We start from the raw sequence: 23357 nt of genomic DNA, 5'->3' as shown, positions 1-23357 counted from the left end.
CACTTAGAAATATTATTTTATACTTGCTCTCTTTACATTCCTTGCTACCTTTACATTACCTTGCCCCGTAAAAGACCCAGACTATCAGACACCACGGAGCTCTTTGGCTCTGAATTAATCAGATTCATTCACAAGGGCAGGTTATAATTGCGGCCAACTTATAGCCCATAAAAAATGCACGATTCCAGAATTACATGGGTAACAGGACAACCTATCCCCATACGGAAAGTGGAGCATATGGGGTCTTGTCTGTCTTGCTTGGATTACAAGGCGGAGGAAATACCTGGCTGAGCAGTGCTCAGGAATTATCAGGTGGATGATATTACAGGAGCAAGCCGGGTCTTTATTTATTTGCTTTCCAAGGATGCCTGCGAGTTCAGGTTGTTGGAGTTACATAAATGCTAAGCTTCCTCCAGACCAGCTCCCCGGCCCTGATCGCTCCGAGTCCTCCCCCGAGATGGGTCAATGCAGCCTTCAGAAAGCTGGGAAATCCACCCGACGGAAACCCCTCCAAACTCAGTCGCCACCTCAAAGCCAACTAGAAATACTCCTTAAATGCAGATATCCTTATTTCTGTCCCTATCTCTACCCATGTTTCGTTTTAACCCCTAGGATAATGTGCTACCGAGAAGGAAATGTGTCATTTATTAAGTCAACAACCACTTCCTTTTGTATCTACAAAAATGTCTTCTGAGGCTTTCCTTTCACGTGCCGACGTCGTTTAGATTTGCAGGCTGAGACCGTAGCAAAAGGTGGGGAAAACTTGCAGCCATTACATTGATTAATCAGCTGCTGAAATTCGGCTTTTCGGCGTGACACCTTGGTTCTCTGAAGGCGTGGCCTACTGCAATGTCATCCAATTTGCCCGCATGGGCTCCAAAACCCCAGAGCCCCGCGATGCAAAAAGGCGATCTTCTGCCCTCTTTGACCACAATGAGCACCGTGACTGAAATCCCTGCTCCCGTACAAGCCTAGCGTGACCCCGCGTTTGTAGGCAGCAGAGTATGACTTCATTAGAAACCATACGCCGCGTTAGGGACTTCAAGATTTTGCAAGACACGCCGGCATCGGAGCAGCACATGTCTGAAACTGATAGTAAAATGGGTAATGCCTTAAACCCCACCTCTACACTGTTATTTACATGCGTATCTTTCATCTGACATAGGCTTCCCCTCCAGCACCTTGAATATATCAGTCCTAAGGAAGAGACTTTAAGTTCAAAGAGTGCCATCCCCAAATCAAAGTAGGGGGTTATCAAGCGAGGTGCGCCGAGCAGTAAGACAAAACATATGCATTTTTAATAGGTAGCCTCTCCTCCCCCTGAGGAAGCCAAGAAAAGAGGCTCTGTGAAGCTTTGGCAGAAAACAAGTTCAGCGGATTGAACACTCAGGCTGCTCTTCGCGCAAAAACAGAATTCACGACTCTCGTACGGGTGTTCGCTAGATGTTTTCCAAGCGCCCTTCAAAGCGCGCCGGTGGTCCCATTGACCAGGTGAACCCATCCCCACGCAGCATTGAAAAAGCAGACAGAGGGGAAAAAACAACCGAAAAATAAAATAAAAATAAAAAGGCCACGAAAGAGAAACAATAATCTCAACAGGTCTGCGTGGAATTTCAGCAGCACTTTATTTATTAATGCGTACGTAGCTACCATTGTATTCCAGCTCCCAAAGACAGATCTGTGAGGAATAGGCCACACGCTGATTGACAGCAGCCATAATTCCATACAATGAGACTGTATTAAATTGTTTGATGTGATATGATACTCATCACTTGTAACTGATCAAACACACTGCGGCATCAAACAGTATTACAATACAATCAGGCTGGATATGGTTCCTGCCAAGGCTGTTCATCACGTTGCACACTTCTGCATTAAACATATCTATTAATAGCATTGACAAACTACTCCTATCCAATTTTTTTTTTTTTTTTTCCAAAGGAATTGTGCGACGTGAAACGTGCAAAGAAATCCATACATAATGCTTTGCAGTTCCAGGCAGCGTTTCCGTTGGCTGAGCGCTTTGACATGAAAGGCTTTGCTGATTTGGGGATTTTTATAGGATAATACCAAAACTTGCAAACCCATGTCCCAAAACAAAGATGTGACATTCCAGCTTCCTTTTTTTTTCTGTTTCCTTTTCTTTTTTTTTTTTTTTTTGTTGGATTGGGTTTCTTTTCTTCCCTGAATGCAAACAAATGGGAAGATGGCATATTTTTTTGAGCAAGATTTTACTTTTGCTGTTGTCTCCCCCCGCCACCCCCAGCAGAGCCGCTCTAGCCTGCCATCTTGCAGGAGGGAGCTGTGTTTGCCAACACTGACCCTTTGAGAGGCGGGAGACAGAAATAAAAGGAAACAAATTCCTTGTCACCGCTGTTCCTGCCGCAGACAGGGAGGGTGACGGGGCTGCGGCCCGCGGGGGCCGGGGCTGGCTGCGACATTACAACTGTAGGGGCTCTCTCAGATGCAGATTCTCAAATGAGCCTGGGTCTCTAGAGGGCAGAGGTCAGCTGTCCTCAAATCTCTGTGAATGCTAGATTAAGTTTATTAATCTCCCCGCTTTCACTTAAAAACCAAATTATAGGATGGTTAAATGTTAATGCCCGGGAGCTTGCGAGATGATGGATGCCCTCAGCTACCACTGCTAGAGGGCACACAAGGTGTTCAGACCCCAAAAGGGTATTAGGAGTTAGTGCCCTGCACCGGGGAATACGTTTTCCTCCTGAATTACCACGTGCCTTACGCCTGGCGTGCATTTTGTTGGCAAATGCAGCCCCCCCCGCCCCGAGACAGAAGACATGGGGCTGCTGGATGAGCTGTTGGCTCCGATTCAGGTAGCGGGGGCTGCCCACCTTGATGTCCAAGGGGTAGAGCAGATATATCCAGTACATTGGGGCAGAGTAACCTCAACCACAGCTCTTTATATCGAATTTATACCTGTGTTGGGGTGAGACTCGGAACACCCATCTCTCTGCACCGGCCCTCCAGGAACTGCACGAAACCAAGCACGCGATGAACATGGTATTTAGCAACCTTCGAAACCGCTTCTATCTGTGTATCCCATAAAACTATTCCAGCATGTAGAAATGAAGTGATAGATGAGCATGAGCGTTCCATACAATTCCTCGTGGACAGGGGTGACCATCGTAATTGGACAATCTACCCCCTTGGTTGCTATCTCAGCTTGGGAGAGCAAGGATCACATAGCCATGGAAAATCCGAAGTAACACGCGGGAATGCATGCCTGACTATCCGAAGCTGGTGCAGAACGCCATTTATTTTTTTTTTTTCCGAGTTGGCATTGTATACATTTCACATTTACGAATTTTTGCAAACTGCAGGTGACAGAAGGTGTCTTTTGTCCTGCTTTTCACTCCTGTAGTGTCAGCGTGCGCAGACGAAACAACATCCATCGCACGGCAGCAAACTGTCTCTGCTGACGCAACCAGCCCCACGAAGGCTACTCGAGAAAGGTGGGTAAGGCCTTTCTTTTTTCTACTTTAAAAAAAACAACGAAGTCTTTGAAGATAATAAACTGTCTCAGAACGGTGGTGGAAAACTGACTCATGGTGGAAAACAAACAGGAAAAGGCTGGAAAGGGCTTTCACACCCCGATGGGCAGTTTTTCGCAGCACCAGCCCAGCGCGCTGCATGGAGCTAAAGAAGCTGTAACTTTCTATCTGGCTGCAGCTAAGTAATTCAAGATGCTGCAAGTTAAATGTAACAGGAGAAAGGAAGAAGTTCAAAAACAAAGTCCCAGGCATTTCAGCGCAGCGTATAGTATGCTAAATTGTGGTATTACAGAAATTGCTACGAGTTTGGCCACAAAACGTTTCATACTGCACCGGCGTTCTGCCAGGGCTCCGTTCCAGCAAGCCCAGACATTTTTCCCCATCACCTGTGCTTCCCTCCCCCCCCAACCCCCCCTCCAGCCCTGTTTGTTAACACAAAACTCCCACCGTAGCAGAGAATTACTGTAGCAGAGAATTCCAGCCCTTGTCCTGAATGTACCTCTCCGCTTATTAAATCGGCGCAACCAAAAAGTCACCACGCACCGGGCAAAGATAACTGCAAATCTGCTCTTACCCTCCCCGTACCACCTGAGTGCCGCTATTATTCCTCATCCTTGGGGAAAGGACCCCATGTGTGAGCTGCAGAAACCACCTCAGTAACTCCAAGCATCATTATCAATAGGAGGATGAACCGCAGCTGGGCTGCACTGGGAAGGCAGGGTAATGCTCGCCCTAATCTCTGCATTCATCTCCCTGGCCCTCGCTAGGAAGTTTAAGTACATTTACTGGGGATTCTTCAGCCCTTGAAAGGTAGGAAGACATCTATGAGGCTTGACGTACTAGCTAATTAACTTGGGTTCGGGGGAAAAAAAAAAAAAATCTTCTTATCTACTTAACTTTGAGACACTCTCTTTGTTTTTAAGCCTGCAGACTACCTTCTCTTTAAAATGCACGTTACGTACAACTCAGTAGTATGGAATGTATTATTTTTAACGAGGACCTATTTTAACTTGGACCTAAAACTACTAACATTTGACAGAGAGGGTTGTTTTTTTAAAAAAAAAAATACCCACGTTTGCAGAATCAGCTGAATGACGGTGTATAGCCTGCGTTTGGCAAGAGGGGCGACAAAAGCATCACGTTTTCCCCCCGCCGCCACCCTTAAAAATCCAGGAACGTGAATGTATGAATGACTTGAAAAGGAACCCCCAAATACGTACGTCCCCCCAAAACCTATAAGGAGCTTATAAAAAAAACCTTCTTGTTTTTATTTCTGGGTGTCCAGAAGTGGGGGGGAATATCGAGGCTGGGGGAAAGTGATTGAATTCGTGCCTGCAGGAGTTGGGGCACGTGAGTATTTCGGGCAGCTCTTCCGCCAGGCACGCAGCCGGCAGCGACTCCCGAAACACCCCCCTGCGCGGAATTCAACCACGCTAAAAAAAAAAAAATTCCTGCAAATCGCAGAGAGCGATTTTTAAATCCTCACCATATTCCTAACAGATAGAACAGTGGCATGATTGACCAAGCTTTTTTTCTCCTTCTTCTTCTTTTTTAAAGTACACATATGATGATGCATCATAGTTATAAACAGATGGTATTTGGCCTCCTTCCTATTCTCAACATTTGGAATTCCTAAACTATGTGAATTAAACAATAATATTTTATAAACATACAAGGGATTTTGCTCACTGCTTTGTTAACATAGAAATTATACAATGCTGACATTTATTTAAATTTTAAAAAGTAAACAAGAGTGTGTATTGAATTAAAGCAAACTAAAATCAACAGAAAGAAATATGTTCCGCGCGCACATTACCTACAACGGCACCGGCCTTTTTCGGGGAGACATAATGGGATGAAGCACAAATTGTAGCTTAGACAGTCTGATCCTTTGTGCTCCAAAGGCTCATTTAACACCTCGCTGTAAACAACGGATATTTATACCATAATTGGCCGGCTGACCATCAGTTGTTCATTTACCATGTAACCTGCTATTATGGAGTTAAAAGAAGTTCCTTTCTGTTGGCTTTTTCTAGGAGCGAAAGTGTGTTTGCAATTTTGGTACCAACTGGATTCAGTCTAACACTTGTACTTCGTATGAGAAACATTTTCATAATACCGAAATTTGGGGGGAATAGGAGTATTCCTGCCAGGAAGGGAAGAAGAAAGTATTGGTTCTTAAAAAGAAGAATTCTCTTTGCTCGGTTTCCTCTTTCCTTTCCATTTTAACCCCTTTTTAGGCGCCTCCCGAGCGGTGCGAAACCGAGAAGCACTTAGGTTTTAATCACTATTCCCAGGTCTGCGAAAGAGGGTCTGTGATGAATAAATGATGAACCCGAGATTTTAATCAGTGTTATGATTTTTGAAAAGGCTAATTACCATTGTTTACAGACACGCTCTTCCCATGCATTTCCTCGGTTTGCCTTCAAAGCTCTAAGGGTTAAGCCCCTCGCATCCCTCCCTCCCATCCCTCCTCATCCTTCCCTGGGTTTTCGGGGTATTTTTTGTGTGTTTGGGTAATTTTTTTTTTTATTTTTTTTTTTTTCCGGTTTTGGAGCATGGACACCTTAAACCGTAGGAGACATGCCGGAGGGTGCAGACCTGGGGGAGAAGCTGCCCGCCCACCCCCCCACACCCCCCCGCCCCTTCCCGCAGAGCCGCTCCGCACCCGCGGAAAAGCCACGGCGTCTTTCTTTTTACCGGCTGTTTATATAAATGCTACAAAAGGATCCTCTTTCCAAAATAGCATTTTTACTATCAATAATATTGATAATAAATTGATATCATTTGATACCCGGCGGACGGGGGGGGGGAGGAAGGAGGAGGCGCGGAGCGATGCGGAGAGCCGCGGGGGGAGCCTGGGCCGGGCTCCGCTCCCGCCCGCGGTGCTGCGCGGAGAGGCGCGGAGCGCACCGCGCCCCCCCCCCCCCCCCCCCCCAGCGCTCCCCCCGCCCCGCTCCGGCGCGTCCGCCGCGCCTTTAGCGTTATTACTCTTATTATTATTTTTACTTTAGCTGCCATCGGCCTCGTTTAACCCTGGCTCCCTCCTCTGTCCCCACCTCCATCCTTTCGGCCTCGCCGGGATGGGAAAAACCTTTTCCACGGGTGGGATATTGGGTGCCAACATCCCATTCCCCCCCCCTCCAACCCCCCCCCCCCGGCGAGACTCCCGGTCAGATCCAGCGGCCGCATCCCAGGCGCATCCCGGGGCTCCAAGGGGCCGCATCCCAGGCGCATCCCGGGGCTCCAAGGGGCCGCATCCCGGAGCTCCAGGAGCCGCATCCCGGCAGCATCCCGGCCGCATCCCGGAGCTCCAGGAGCCGCATCCCGGCGCTCCCAGGGTCGCATCCCGGCAGCATCCCGGTGCCTCCTCCCCGTGAAGCGCTTCGCTGCTGCTGCTGCTTCCAGGGAGGGTGGGTGCTAAGTTGTGGCAGAGTTACACAGCACTTGGTTATCAGTTTCCAGCAACAGCTGTGTATCTTCGCTAAGGACGTAAGGAAATATCAGAAGATAATGCGGCATTGCTATTTATTACCCTATAATTAAAGTTCTGGCAGTGTTTCTATTATAAAACCTTATTTGCAAGGGTTCACAACTCAGAGGCGAAATTTTCCTTCAAAACGAAGCCTCGCTTACCAGGCTGAATCATTTAAAAAGTATTTCAGTTAAATAAGGTTAGCCTATTAGAGGGTAAAATTCTCAAGGACTTTCATTAAGGTGCTCATTTATATCTGCAAAGAAAGAACTGCCAAATCCCCCAAATCAAGGATATAGAAGAGGAAATTTTTTTAAATTTTTTTTTTTTTTTTTTCAAAACCAGGATTCATGGAAAGGTTTTAATATAATTCTCTAGGAAATTATTCCCATGAAAACAATTTGTTTGAAAGAAAATGCCCTCCAGTCTTTTCCACACAAACTAGTCTTGGGCTAGTACATGAGAACCAAACTTAAAAGTGCCTATGAAGAGAAATGAGACCGACTTAATTCATTTCAACTGTCCTTACTGGAATAAAAAACAAAGAGTAAACAGCTTGAACAGGGAAAGGTGAATTTAATTTTCAAGGCCCTTTAACTTTTAATAATCGGAGGAACAATATGGGAGGTACATTCTACCCTCCCAGTTATCCTGATATAAATTCATTCAAGATTTATATTGGTGTAATAGAGAAGCAGAATTCGCTCCGTGATTTCTAATGAACTGCTGGCTCGGTCTTTAAAAACGCAATTAGAAAAATCTAGCCTCCTAATTCGGAACAGCTTTGAGCAAAGGCAGAGGTCTCGATCCTGCGAAGAGGGATGGAAGCCGTGCCTGCAGCAACGACGAGAGCTGGGCTGGGAATGCTGGAAAACGCTTTGCTGCAGAATTCCCAAGTTATTTTAGGATTTTCTTTTCTATTATAGGGGGAAAGACAATTCTCCCGTGGAATAAACCTGTTGTTCCTGTGATCTCAAAGACTAAGACAAAAGGATTGCAGGATTAGGTGCCTGGCCTGCTATTGATGCAGGAGGCAGGGAGCTGCCTGGTCGGAGCGCTGCCGGGAGTCGGGAAAACCCATTTGGCGTTAACTCCGCACTGAAACTTGTACCAAAGGGCCTGCAGTTGCTGTGTCAACGCAGGTGACACACCAATAAATACGGAAGTGAGTCAAGGGCTAATTCTGCCATTTCGCTTGTAAGATGGGGTCTCCGCATTCACCGCTTACTCACGTGCGTAGGAACAACGGGACCGAGATCCCAATTTGTCTCCCTGACCTTTTGAAGTGAAGGCTTTAAACGAAGCAGCGCGGAGCGGCTGCCTCATTTGACTGTCAGAAACAGCGAGGCAAAACTCCGCAGGCTGTTGCGGTCCGCGGTGGGCTGGCAGGGGGGAAGACCCCCTCGGGGGACGTATTGCCTCCGACTACCTGGAAGTCCTACCTCCCCCTCTTGACCGAGAACCTCCAACCAGGCCAGGGTGGCCAACCTGAAGGTCCTAGGAGATGCGGTAAGGACGTTTTCATCCTTGCTCTACACCCGCTGTGTATCTTCGCTAAGGACGTAAAGAAATATCAGAAGATAACGCGGCATTGCTATTTATTGCCCTGCAATTAGAGTTCTCATAGTGTTTCTATTATAAAACGATATTCCGTAAGCATTTGTACCATGGAGGGAAAATTTTCCATCCGGACGAAGCCTCACTCAGCAGGCTGAGCTGGGTATGGCTAAACCATCACTGATACCAAGGCAGAGCATCACCTCGCCAAGGAGCTGGGTGAGACCTGCGTCGGTCAGGACAGCAGGAGCTGTCCTACGGAGGACAGCAGGAGCCGTCAACTGGAAACCACAGACTTTGGCGTGTCGAGTCTGCTCACCACAAGCCCTAGCCCAATGTTACAGCATCTCCTCTTTCCCTTTTACCGGTTTGGAGAATGACTCGCTGTGAAACTTGAACCGATTCGCTGTAATTGTACCACACCTCAGTCTCCCCATCAGTAAAACCAAAACCAATTTCCACCTTGGAAGGTGTGATAACATTAGTGAACATTTATGATGCGCTCCAGAAAGAAGTACAAGGTAGACCTGTTACTTGGCTCTACGAAGTACGACTACTGCACCTACACACGCGGTCTGGAGAATCATAGAATCATACGGTTGGAAGGGACCTCTGGAGATCATCCAGTCCAACCCCCTGCCAGAGCAGGGTCACCCAGAGCAGGTGGCACAGGAACGCGTCCAGGCGGGTTTGGAATGTCTCCAGAGACGGAGACTCCCCCACCTCTCTGGGCAGCCTGTGCCAGGGCTCTGCCACCCTCAGGGTAAAGAAGTTCCTCCTCATGTTTAGGTGGAACTTCCTATGGTCAAGTTTGTGCCCGTTACCCCTTGTCCTGTCTCTGGGCACCACTGAGAAGAGCCTGGCCCCATCCTCCTGACACCCCCCCTTTCAGTATTTATAGGTGTTGACAAGGTCCCCCCTCAGCCGTCTTTTTTCCAGACTGAAGAGACCCAAATCCCTCAGCCTTTCTTCATAAGACAGGCGTTCCAGTCCCCTCATCATCTTGGTAGCTCTCTGCTGCACCCTCTCCAGCAGTTCCCTGTCCCTCTTGAACCGGGGAGCCCAGAACTGGACACACTACTCCAGGTGTGGCCTCACCAAGGCAGAGTAGAGGGGGAGGATGACCTCCCTCCACCTGCTGGCCACACTCTTCTTGATGCACCCCAGGATGCCATTGGCCTTTTTGGCCACGAGGGCACATTGCTGGCTCATGGGCATCCTGTTGTCCATCAGGACTCCCAGGTCTCTTTCAGCTGAGCTGCTCTCCAGCAGAAGACCACTTCTACTCCACCACATGAAACGCCCAGACCCAAGCTGGGCTTCGGCTGAGCTGAAATGAGGGGGAACCACCATACAAGGCAGACGATTACTGCAAAACAACTCGGCACTGCTAGGAAAATATCTGAACGCTTACCCTTGGATCTCCCTTGGGTTTTTTGACTGCTTAATGGAGTAATTTTTAAGAGAGGTACCGCGTGCTCTCATCTGCACTGAAGAAGGACGGTTCAGCATCTTGATGGCATCAGAAGGCACGTGTGCGGAGGGGGACCGGCCCGCGCCTTTCACCTGCTGTGGACGGTGCTCGGACAAAGGTCTCGGCTCACTTTCGGTCCTTTTTCTTTCAGTCAAAGGAAAGATGCTGACGTCTACTGCTGGGTGACAACCTGCCGGCATGGGGAAAGGCCCATACCTGCCTGCAAAGAAAGGTCTTACCGGGCTTCACATCGTAACGCCTTACCGAGAGTCCCCTTCTTGCTTCTTCCAGAGCGGAGCTGGAAATCTTGGAATTGTCGTAACGTTTTATTATCACTTGCAAAACAGATTCTACTTCATCAGATAAAGACACAATTGCATTCATTGACTCTGACACAAGGATATGCGCAGTGATAAACATACAGATAGATGTACACACTTATACATGAATGAGATATGCTAATTAAAAATTGCAGTGGGCACTTTATTAAAAATTTATTGTACAATCTACATCTTCAAAACATTTTACATCAACAAATATAGCAGCTTGACTGCTGGAATCGTAAGTGATTTATCTTTAAAAGACTGTATTTGTAACTGGATGCAAAGATTCTTGATGAACTGCCGTTACATTGAAACTACTGGTTTTTATTGGAAGTATTTTGACTGTTATCTGTTTGTTCTCCATGCTTGAGAGAAATAAAACAAGTGTCTCGGCTTTCATTTTATCGGATAGATGGCACCATGTAGCATATTTCCCATGCTAGTTTGAATTACAGCTGTTTATCTTTCAGCTTTCTTTAAGATTAATTAAATGCAAATGTAACTCCACGAATCATGGGATTACCTGCCAGACCCCTTATTAATACCTTCACTTAAAAACCCCTGTGCCAGAGAGTCATTAATTTGCAAAAAAAAAAAAAAAAAAGAAGAAGAAGGGAAAAAAAAAAAAAAAGTGCTAAAGCAGCCCTTTGCCTCCAAACAACCCGGAGATGGCTGCCCAATTAGTCCGGCGGCGTTCGGATCCTCCTTTCAGGCCCTGTGGCCCTTTGAGGACACAATAAGGCTCCAATGATAACCTGGCAACCTAGGTAGAAACTCAGCCAAGTGTGAGCGTTTGAAGCTGCAGCTTGGCTGCCATCGTGGCGGCGAAAAGAAAGAATTCAGGCACCATGTCATCCAGTACAAAGGATAAAAACAGATTCAACCGGAAATTCAATGTGGCACCACATATGGGATACATGAGTGCGGTTATACAACAGGCCACATATTTTTTTTGAACAGTCTCCTGCATGTGATGCCGAGGACATGTGTAACCATCATAACGTCTCTAAGAATCTGTATTTAATTTGAGCTGGGGTGGTGGCAGGGATTGGAGATCTGAAGCCGCCACAGGTTTGTGGCAGATGGCTCTGTGTCAGCTATGACAAGCAGCCAGGCTCGGCTTCCTCTGCAGATTTTCTTTTCTCTCTGATCAGGTAAATATGGGCACACTCTGGAAACTTCCACAATTCTGCCTGAGGCTGCAAGTTTGTGACTTAGCCCCATCTGTCACAAATCTTCCCTCGGTTCTGCTGCGAGCAGAGACCTGAATTTACCGCCGAGCGCTGCCCAAGAGAAGCCAGCCGTCTCGCCCTACGAGGAAGCAGAGGAGAAAGGCGCACGAAGCCACATTAGATGCCGGGACACACAAGGGACAAAGCCACGTTAGATGCCGGCACACACCAGGGACATCTCTCGCGCGAGAAGGAGCGTGGCTCTGGGCCAAAACGCTCTGCAACACCCACGGTTTCAGGTGTGGTGGGAGGGAGCTGGGTGGACAACGCTCCCGCGGCGTTATTTGGAAACGGGGTGAATCCAGCCTATTTTTTTTAAGATAGGCAAGCTGGTCGGCAGCCCCAGGTTATTCTCTCCTGGATGAGAGCTTCCACCATCAAACATCCATCTGCTTTCCCAGTGGTCTCGGCAGACACGCCAAGGACCCGTGAGGGCCGACCTGCCCCTCTCACCCTCGGACACGGTGGAACCAAGAATGAGCAGGAGCGAGGGCCTAATTCTCCTGCTTGGCCACCATCGGTCTGGCTTCTGGGCCTTATTTTAGAGTAACCTTAGAGAGAATAAACTCAACTCCTTTCTTGGGGGGTGATAACTCTGCAAACGTCTAGTCATTCATTGTTTCAAGGAATTCAGTCAACTATCAAATCATCAAGAGAAGCAAAGTTTTCACACAAAGCAAGATCTCCCCATGAACAGGAGGCAGCATAATAAGAGGTCAGTAGCAGTACAATATTCTTTATGATAAAATCAACTTGTTTCTTCTGTCCTAAGATCAGAACTGAAGGAATTCCTATCTGCTCTGCCATCATTAGGCTTCAGAGTTAACCTGCAGAATTCAATAAGGACTGCTCATCCATTCAGACCTGCTGTTTCAGGATAGTTGGAGTTCAAGCAGACAGTACTGATTTGGTGTACATTTTATGCACTTTTTAAAAAAAAAAACACAAACAACACTACCTTAACAAAATTAAGAATTAGAGACTATTATTTAGCACAAGAAAGATTTGGGAGGCAAGCCAGCAGCATGATTTACAGAGCTAATTTGTATCGGCTCAGCTTAACTCTGCGGCCCAGCTCCTTCCCTCTGCAAGTGAGTACTGGGGAAGAATCAAGGTGGAAAGCAGCTCGTATTAATTACTTTTGGAGCACAACTTTCAAACTCTGAGCACCTTTGGAAGCCACCATCAAAAGACAGCACTGGTTGCCACGAACTGGGCGCACTGGGAGGCCCGAGTCAGAGCTATGTAATACTCCTCAGCAGAGTAACAGTATTTCCCTGAAGAAACTGATCTGGTTCTGCAGTTTCTTGTATCGGCCTTTTAAAACCCGCTTCATTCTTTCTGTCTTTAAAAAAGTCTTTAAACAGCAAACGTTGGATGCGACTCGGTGCGAGATACGCTGGTGGGTACCTTGCATAGGATGGTTCAGAGCACACTGACCAACTATGTTAGGAAAACGGTTTCAGGCTTTCTTTCTCAAAGTAGTTTGAATATGCTTTACTGGGAAAAAAAAAAATCAATTTTCATGCTTTTTGCAACTTTTCTTTCAAAGTCCATCGTATTGCCTTTGACCCATTTCTCCATCTACCATTTTGCAGCAGCTGTGGTTCATCTGCCAGTTCTTATTTACTTCCTAAAACTAAATTGGAAGCTATCTAATATTGTTATAATAAAAAAGTTCAAAGTCCTGGTGTTTACGCTGAAAGATGCACACATAACTGCTTTCTTAATGAACGCTTTCTTCCTGCTCTACAAGCGCAGCCAACTGTTACGAGCTCTACACCAACACTTTCAGAGAGCTGGCATCTCCTAGATACGGATCTCGGAGACCCAAGAGCAAGGCAAGCCCTGGGAGAAGTTCAGATGTGGGACACATACGTATACAGATGTATATGCATACTTATATATACATTTATAAATGTATGGTTGGATCCCAGAATGACCCAGCAGGTCATTTCTTCCACAGGGAGGATCCACAATAGCTGGCAGACCTTGCTCTACCACCGCTGCTTCCAGACCCACACGCTGCTTGAAGACCCAAGGTTGCCCCAAAATGCTTAAAGCGTGTCCCGCAGTCCAGCAGATCTTCCCACCTGTGCAAACCTCCTAAGCCAGCTGGATTTCAGCCGGATCGGCCATAAGGGAACGAAAAATGTCAAGAATTTAGTCTAACCTGGATGTGACCCTCAGCAACCGAATCCAACTTTGAAGTCAGATCCTACTTCGAAGCGGGCCCTGCTTTGAGCAGAGGCTGACTCGATGACGTCCAGAGGAACCTTCCTTAATTACTCTATGATTCTATCTTCTAAATAAGCAACCAAAGTTTTGTTTCGCATAAAAAATTCTCCGTTATGCCCATTTTACTTAGGACCCCATGCCTAAGCACTGACACAGAGATGGGAGAACATGGACACAGAACTCTACAGTTCCCAGCCTGCTACGACCTTCCCATACAGGCCCTGAGCGGGAGATCCAGACCATCTCTGAAACCATTTTAAATTGCGCTCACTGGAAACCAACCATCTCAAGAGGCAAATCCAAGTTTCCCACTTGCGCTTCCAACCTCCTACAAGCCTGCACCTAACGCTAACCAAGTAGAAGCATAAATTCAATGTAATGCCTTCTTTTTTCGCTGCAAACATCCTCCGCTGTTGAGTGGAAAGCCAGCAGGACGGCTGGAAATATTTGTACTATTTGCATACTCTATAAAGCTCTAAATTAACTTTATCAGCTCAGGACAAAAGATCTGGAGAACACTGTAAGCAAACATCTGCTCAATATACACTCACGATTAAAAAGTAAACAGTATGGTTGGCTCCATAAGGAACAGGTTGAAAATTATCAGAGTACAACACATCACATAAACTGATGGCGTGGCCTAGAATACTCTGTAAAGCAATGATCACTCCAGCACAAAAACAGCTCTCAAGCCTCAAAATGGCTTGAACGATGGGAGATAAGAATATAAACACGGAATAACATTCACGAGGAGAGACGGAAAAGACTGGGATACTGCAAGTGTTTGACAAATGTTTATACAATGATGAATGGTCCAGAAAAAGATGGATGGAGAGCTTCTGCTTCCAGGCGACCAACTCCAGAACAAGACACTCAAGGCAACTGAAGGTGGGGAAACCCTGAGCCAACTGAAGGAAAGGCTTTTAACGCCGTCTGGAAACACATGGTGAACTGCTTTGCTATAGGAAGCCGTGAAAGACAAAACCAGGGGTTTCCAAGGGCCTGAACATCAAACGGAGAACTATTATGCACCTCACGGCAACACTTAATACTACAAGAAGATGATAAAATCTCCAAGTCCAGGGTTAGGACCAATCTCTAACTCTAAAAGACGAAGACAAGGCCTTTGACACTCTCTTTCTACCTGTGTCAGCCTTTTCCCAAATATCTGATGCTCACCACTATCAAAACACATGGCGGGCCAATCCGGAGTGGCAGTTAGCTTCCTTAGGGAAAAACGAATTTCTGGTGGAGTTTTGCTGGGCAGTGGGTAAGGAGAAGGGCAGAGGCATCATCCCCGGCTCTTACATGGTCTTCACAAGAACTACGAACGACTACTGCTCCTTGCAACAGGGCTGAGTGCCTGATGGGACATCTGGCATGGGGCTCCCCTGCATAGAATCACAGAATGTGTTGGGTTGGAAGGGACCTCTCAAGGCCATCTAGTCCAACCCCCCTGCAGTAAGCAGAGAATCTTTAACTAGATCAGGTTGCTCAGTCTCATCAAGCCTGGCCTTGAATGTCTCCAGGGATGGGGCCTCCACCACCTCCCTGGGAATCCTCATGTATCCTTAGAATGCCTCCTGCTGCTTTCCTAGCGGTCCCTAAATATTAAACCTGGACCAGGAGCGATTTTCCCTTCTACACGTTTACCTGAAATACCAAAGATACTGCTTTGTCTCAAATCAGAGCCAAAAAGAGAATGAAATGAAGCAAAAAGAAAGTTTTGTTCGAACTGCCCTACACAGCCAAATCCTGAGACTGGAAACAATTCAGATGTCTACGGTCTAACTGGGACCTTAATTTGATTTTACAGCAGTTTAATCCCTTTGAATTCAGCAGGCTTCCTTCTACAGTGGTGTAAGAAAGAAGAAAAATAATCACGCCATGTGTCTTTTCATAGGCAGGTGAGCTTCTGTGGTGTGATGGAAATGAGAAGATGAATGTCAGAAAGTGGGCCAAATTCTTTCCTCCGTTGAACAAGCACGAGAGAGGGTAGGATTTTTCTGTAGGAACTGAAGCTGACAGCATGTCAACCAGCACTCATTCAGCTGGGAGGGCTGGGAGAGATTATTTAAAGTTGTCAGCTCCTTCCATGCCTGGCTTTTGGCAACTCTTCTTGTCCCTTTCCACTGTATACTCTTTATACATGCTGTTTTAAATTAAGAAACTGAAGTGAGGGAACCAAAAGGTAAACTTCAAGAAAATAATGCAGAAGCAAATGCTTTGCCCTATTTTATGTTTTGGTTTTTTTTTCAAATTTTAAATCTACTAGATAGGTAGCTTGCAAGCACTGAAAGGTCCTACGGTGTCCTCCGACGGATGCCCTGGTGTTGTTACTCGCGTCATTCTGGCTCTTACTTTGGCAACCACCAATACCCAGAACCAGAGCGCGCAACGTTTGATTCCACAAAACTGGAACACAACAAATAATCGATAACAAATGAGGTTTGCTTTCCACTCGTCTCAATCTTCCGCTAATAACCGGTGGAAGGCGATGTCGAAATGCTAATGAGGCAGCCTTGGGTGCTGCGAGAATACGCAGGGTAAGCAATACATCATTCGGAAAGGTTTCCATAGGTGCTTACATTACGGACGCTTTAAGAAGTCCGCCAGCCTGAAATCTGCGCTGCCGAGTGAAGCGACTGCAGTTTTAATGTCTCGTTCTGCACATTTTCCCAGGGATATTCCCTGTGTCCGGCTCCACGACCCGGCTGCCCCGCTGCCGCTTCTCCCCTTTGTGCCCCAGACTTTGTCAGCGCAAGCACCAAGAACCGCTGAAGGAATAAACCGCCTATTTAATTACACCGCCGTCTAATTATTATGGATATCCTCAGTAATAAAAACCCAGCAACACGTCAAAGGATAAGCCAAGGTGCTTCCGATGGTGCTGACTTCCCGATCTGTGAAGCAGAATCCCCAACCAGTCGAGAAAAGCACTGTTTGCTTTTAGGGCATTTTTACTTGCAAGACTTCATGGCTACTTTATGAACTCGAGGCAGGGAGCACCTCAGGAAGGTTTCTGGATGAAAAATAGCTAGTTAGCGCCCATCACTGTGCTGGGCTTCCTTTTTTATCCTACTACAGCATATATAATATTATGGCGATCTGAAAAAAGTGGAAACGCAGTGGAAGTGCTGCGTCCCCTTCACGATTTCATTCTTTTCAGCTCCCGAAAAAGCAGCATCGCTCCAACCAGAATTCCAGGGGCAGCACGTCCCTAAGTTAGCGTTTTCCCAGGAGGTTTCGCGGACAGTCTCACGGCGAGGGGAAGACCTGGCATACGTGGGTGTAGGTACAAAAAGACAACTCTAACAGTATTCTCCGAGCTGATCCAAAGCCTATTAAAGGCAACAGGGATCTTTTCGCTGGTGCTCGCAGGTTCTGGATTAGGCTCTCGACTCATTTTAAAGCGATCCCCGATTCAGCTCGGTTGTTACCTGTGGCAGACATTGAGAAGGCCTGAACGCGGCTGAACTGGTACTAGCGCCCACGTACGAGGGGCAGGATGAAGACCTTCAGCTCCTGCCTGCAAACCACCCCAAGGGATTGGGTTGGTTTTTGTTTTTTTTTAATGAAAGAAAATCAGCGTTTTGCTTACGGGGCTCGCGCACGCATTTTAAACCCGTACCATTTCATGTGTTCGCTATTTGTTCCGAGCGCTATTCCCGTTTTTAGCGCGCCTTGGCGCTGGTTAGGAGCCGGGGATCCAGGCGGGAGAGAGGAGATCCGCGTGGAGGCAACTATTAGCCGAGCTTGGCGCATCGGGAAATGTCAAGGTAAACGTTTAAGGACTGTTTTCCCTTTGAAGCCACCATGTATAACTATACGATACTATTGACTCAAGAAGTAATGCTGAACACTGGAAGTGTTCAGTCAGCATTTTAAACTATTATGAGCTACCTTCTGAACCATTGCCAAGTTAATAGACAATGAAAGATAATGAGCTTGAAATTGGGTGTTAAATTGCATTTTTGGTTCTCTCCTTTTTTTTTTTTTCTTTTTTTTTTTTTTTTTTCCTGGAAGTTTAACTGTTTCCTGCAGAAACGACATCATCTTTGATGTATCGTGATGCAAACGTCTATTTTTAGGTCGCAGAAAAGAGTCAGGCGTGGGCTAAAGCCCTGGCTCCTCCCGCGACATGTGTGAGAGACCCAACACGTCCTGGTCCCCAGAGGGAGGATGGCGGAGAGATGGGGTTAGGTCTGCCGGCAGCGCGAGCCTCCAAATTAAGGAGGAGATCACTCGACTCGCTCATTAACAGCGTGCCTGGACGGCGACAGCCAGGGGAACGCTAAAAAAGCCCACATTTGTATTTGCACGGGTTTACACGAGTATTCCTATTCACTCCTTTTAAGGACTTTCAGCTGAATTCAGGGGTTTTTTTTACAACCTGAAAGACCTTTGGCGTGCAGGGGTAATGCGCAGCCAACCTGCCCACGGCACAGCCAGGACTCTCAAAGTCAGAAAACGCTGTAAGTTTACATATCAGCATGCAGAAAAGAGCAGTTTTGGTTTGTTTTGTTTTTTTTGTTTGTTTTTTTTTCTAAAAGCAGCCTCGTGTAATAACAGCTCTTCACTGGAACGATATAAAATTTAGTGCTTCACCTACACTCGCAGAATTAATTTTAAAAATGAAAAAAAATTAAGAAAAAAAAAAAAAGAAAAGCGTGACACCTAGCAGTATAAATACACCTCTTAAACATGTGAAAGTCGGTCTGGCCTTGACCACTCCATCAAAACTTGGAGGGAGGGTCAGCCACTGAAACTGTACTTTCTCTACATAAATAACTGCAAAGAACATGATAAACGCCAGTAAATTATGCTGCCGATAAACTTTTCTTATGTTCAACGCACCTTAAAAAGCAAAGAGTTAAAATAACCGTCGTTATGAAAACGATCCGAGTAATTCCAAAAGGCAGAGAAATCTTACCTGACACCTGTCACCTGCATTTTTTGAGGACTGAAGATTAAATTAGGATCGGAAGGTAGGCTTATCCTCATTAGTATAATTGTAGGATCTTTCTTTTATTTTCCTTTTAAACTAATGAGTTGCATTAATCCAGGTTCATTTTTATAAGCCTCTTGGGTCCAAATGTAAAGGACAGTCATTTTAGAAAACAATAAATTAAAAAAAAGCATGTAGCATGCATTAAGTGCACGTATTTCATAAGACCTAGGTTAATACAACTGGCATCTAGTTTAATTAATCCTTGTTAGTGTAACGACTAATATCCCTCCCTAGCATGTTTCCTTTAAACATTAGTATGTTAATTAAATGTTGTTTTTTTTAAGGGTTTTTTTCCCTTTGTACTTCAATATGGCATTATATCATGTAAAACTATTCCGAACAACTACCTTATAGAGATGTTTCCTTACAATATCTGGTCTCTTGCAGAAATTCTGAAGCCTTTTAAAAAGCTGTTCAGGTGTGGAATACAGATATTCAGCTGCAGGAAAAACAGATACATTTTTAATGAAACAAAAACCTCAAAGCACACACTCGATATTAGTCACTTTACTAATTAAAAATGCATATTGCTCTGTGCCGCCTCGTGTTTTACATTATTTAAGCATGATTTTATAAGGTTACCTCAGCTCACAAGGATGTTTAATGCTAAATAAGACTGTGTAGTTGTGCTGTTTAGACATCTCCTTTGGGTGATTAAAATACATTATTCTAATGTAACACAATGCATATGTGATACATTTAGTGATGAGATTTTTCAAAGAACTGGTACTACATTAGTGTGTATCCTGTGCCGCGGTTGCATACTATTAAGTATTAAATTGTTTAAATAATTTGGTGTGATTTTCAGGCCTCGTTTTTTCTTTTCTTTTTTTTTTTTTTTTTCTTTCCTATTTTCCGTGTATCAAAAAAATCTGCAAACCATTGCAGCATCACCGACCTTTTAACAAAAATCTATCATTACGGGTTGTGTATGCTAACAATGAAGAATGCTATTTCAAAACTTGCTTTTGTGTTATCTTAAAAGAACAGATGGCAAATATAAACTTCGTCTAATGTATTAAAACACATAAAATTTTCCTTAACACTAACATGCCGGCTTGCCAAATAAACAATTGCCTTTGCTCAAGTTTATTCCCGAACTTTGCGTTTTAGCGGGAATGACGTTATTTTACGTTTCAGAAAAAAAAAAAAACAAAAAACAAAAAACCAACAAACGTGCAGCAAAGCAGCTACCTGGAAATATCTCGGGGTACACCAAGGCTTTGGGACACAGCGGATAGCAGCCGCAATAGACAGCTTCCACCCTGCAGGTTAAAAATAACAAATACACAAAAAAATAGACATTAGCGAGCCAAAAACTTCCTTTGGTGCAAGAGCATTGAGGTTGAGTACGTACGGCAAGAGCAAAACGTGGGGGTTTTTTTCCGCTCTCTTCAGCAGCACAATCCTTCTAAATGCCAAAGTTGCTCTTTTTCGAGAAAATTTTATTGATCATATGAATTACATAGAACAGAACAGCGAGCATATGTTTTGTTCGCTGAATAAATCAAAGCGCAGCTCTCTGCATTTTTTTGTTTTTTAAATACTGTTTAACACATTTTATAATCAGCAGACAGACACATGTAACAACATGGTGAAGTATGGACGGCTTTTCTTAATAACGCTGCAGAAAACCCGGGGCGTCCGTGCGCCCGTTTGGATCCCGGGATTTGTACACGCAGACATCCGCGCGCCCCGTCACCTGGCCGAACAGACGTTATTCTCCTTCGACTTTAAGACTCCAAAGGTTACAGTTAAATATAGCCCAGGAACAAGTCGCAGCCCGCTTCGGGCTGGGATATTTTAGCTTATGCACACGCTTCGGATAATTTCCTTTATTTTTCAGGACAGAAACGGTTGGATATTTTTTAATAACTACCGAGGAGTCTCCTTTGCCAAAGCGTGCGACGCTTCGTGCTTGTGTTTTTTTCACGGAACGATTTACTTATCTCCTGGAACATCAACCCCAAATATTCTATAATTGCGCCACGGTGGCGCAAAGTTTTCTAGTAGCAAATCTCAAGAAAAGCGATCCCCTTCGTCTTTGCGTTTTAATAACTGAACGGGATAAGGCAGCAAGTTTTCAGATTTTTTTTTTTTTTTTTTTTGCATAATGACCATTGATCTGACATAATGTCCCCTCCAAAGATACAACTGCAATTTCTGTTGGCCAGAAATTACACAGTGAAATTCAAAACACTTCTTAAAATATGTTTATTTTATGAGAGGCTTTGAATTTCCTCCAACATGTTGACCATACGAGAGTTTTATTTTTAACTTCAGTTTCCCTCGGTCCCCAGAAAAAAAAAAAATATCTGAAATCTTGTCAACGTTCACCTTTTCTATTTTCAGTGACAATCCAAAGGGCTTTCGCTCCCTTCACGTCCATATCAGGTTTGGTACTTTATTACAGGCACCCAGAAGGAACTCTCGTTTCCTTTAGATCTACTCAGTTTTTAAAAAGGGGAAAAAAATAAAAATAAAAAAAAGAATAACGTAGTCAGCTTGCATGCTAGAGAGCTATGCGTATCCACAAACCCCACAGATACACATTTCTCTGCACACGCTTTTGCTAACGCAATGATTGCTAGGGTGGGTTTTTGGTTTTTTTTTACATAAACTTTTAAAATTTGTAATTTATGTTGTGCTTTTTTTTTTTTTTAAATAACATATGCACTTCAGATTGCATTTTAAACATTAACAACAATTTCAAAGTGTACATCGTCTAGCACTATATTTTTTACCAAAGGGAAATGTTTCTGATGTGTGATTTAATTGATGATTTCAGTTCTTAAATATTGTGTCATATGTCAAAGCAAATAGATTTTTAAAGTTTACTTTAATCTAGGAGGAAAAAAAAAAAAGAGTGAAACTGTGGACATTTCAGTAATAGCTCAGATCACTAAGTTATGTTAAAATATTTGCTTTTTAATCATATCGTCTGCGTGGAACAAAAAAAAAAAAAAAAAGAGAAAAAACCGAACAGCTCCCTAAAACACAACTGCAGGCCAAGATGCAATCTGAGTCATCATCCGAGTGTGCGATTTCCCCTTCCGAAAAACCTCTATCAGGATCACGGATTAGTAAAACGGGGATCTCACGCCTCCGTGGTTTGGCTGGACACGAGTTAAAAGTCGGAATTCTCTCATTTGCAAACCACCTGACCCGCACGCTCCTTTGCCACCTTTCCGCGCCAAAGTTCAGGGGCATTTTCTGGCCGGTCCTTCCCCCAGCGCGACGACGTTTCGCTCTAAATCCCGCACCTTTCAGACGCCAGGACCTACGGATCAAACGGAGCGGGGCAGGGCATCCCCAGCACAGACCCAGGCTCCAGCCCCGCGACGGACCGGCCACTTTCACACCTTCCACCCGTTTCTGCCCTGTCCCAGAAAAGTATCGTATCATCACAATAATACAATTATTCTTCATTTCACTCCTGAAGCGCTACTAGTTAAATAATAAATAGAGTTCCGATTGATCTATTGTTAAAATGGCTAGTAAATGACCTTTTTATTCCAATTAACAAATCATCTGCTAAATCTATGAATCTTAATATTCAGATCTATTCACTTCAATTCATACAATTTATCTGCAAATAGTTGTTGGGCTTTTGATTCTAAATATAATTAGCTGATAATTTTGCTTGGCTGAATTACTTTTCTGGAGGGCCTGCTAAGGCTCTCAGTCGCATTATCTAGCAATAATGAATCTGATAGGTGAAATTTTTTACTGTAATGAGGATGAGACACAGTTGTGACACCTGAGTCTAGTAATAACAGAAGACTGCTAATTATCGACAGCACTTTTTTGTGTGATGCGCCGAGAAAAAAAAAATCCCTCATTATTAAAAAATAAAAAGTTACAATTATAAGTGACACCGGAGGAGAGTAAATAAAATGGAGTGATTAAAACATTGCTGCTTTAAGGGTGTTTTTAATTAAGTGGAAATGCTAATGTTGTCATACTTAGCAGATGGGATTAAAATTAGTTATTGTAAGTAACTCATATTTTATGTTATGGTTTCCACAGCATGTCTACAAGATCTAAGAAAGTGATACATTCCATAAGACATTTAAAAAATGAAATTCTCATAGTCTTTACAGCTCATAATAATGAACATCATGAATAAACTATTGAAAAAAAACCCTGCCAAGGATTTTACCATAGTGACTTAACTCGCGTGGAATGTAACCAGAATGTACTGGGCTGCTGGGATCGCCCTGCTGGTCTGCCTTTGTCTTTTGCTGATTGTTGCGTTTCTGATTTCCTTCGCGCTCGACAATAACAGAAGTTTGGCGGTCGGGCAGGCGTCCAACATCGAGTGTGGTGTCAAGAAGGTACCGCTTTGGTGCAAGGAAAGATGATGACCACCCACCACGGTGATGCTCTAACCGAAAGCACGGGATGCCTCGTGGAACTGCAGATAAAAACCTAATTGCACACTTTCTCCTACTTTATTTGTGTAAAATTTTCCATCTGCTACATCTAAAGATGTCTAAACTGTTAGTATCAAACCTGCATTCAGCTGCCAGCTG

At 44.8% G+C, this 23357-nt stretch overlaps 1 protein-coding gene across 19 annotated transcripts in view; it reads right to left on the bottom strand.

Annotated features, from left to right (window-relative positions):
• Positions 1-9677: 9677 nt before the first annotated feature.
• Positions 9678-23357, bottom strand: part of GTDC1 (glycosyltransferase like domain containing 1) — a 190206-nt gene continuing 176526 nt past the window's right edge. For 13 of the 19 annotated variants that reach the window (XM_063340787.1, XM_063340782.1, XM_063340780.1 and 10 more), the window contains 3 exons: positions 20017-20087; positions 19170-19261; positions 9678-11652 (listed from right to left, as the gene is read on the bottom strand). In XM_063340787.1, the coding sequence (XP_063196857.1) occupies positions 11569-11652; positions 19170-19261; positions 20017-20087 (247 nt within the window). In that variant the 3' untranslated portion in view covers positions 9678-11568. Of the gene's footprint in view, positions 11653-19169; positions 19262-20016; positions 20088-21159; positions 21268-21290; positions 23240-23357 lie in introns of those variants that run through there. The other 6 variants (XM_063340788.1, XM_063340790.1, XM_063340789.1 and 3 more) reach the window with 4 other exon arrangements.

This window comes from Chroicocephalus ridibundus, chromosome 7 (genome assembly GCF_963924245.1).
Source record: "Chroicocephalus ridibundus chromosome 7, bChrRid1.1, whole genome shotgun sequence".
Lineage (NCBI taxonomy): Eukaryota > Metazoa > Chordata > Aves > Charadriiformes > Laridae > Chroicocephalus > Chroicocephalus ridibundus.
The sequence above is the reverse complement of the archived record's forward strand: the minus strand, read 5'-3'. Positions and strand labels throughout refer to the sequence as shown.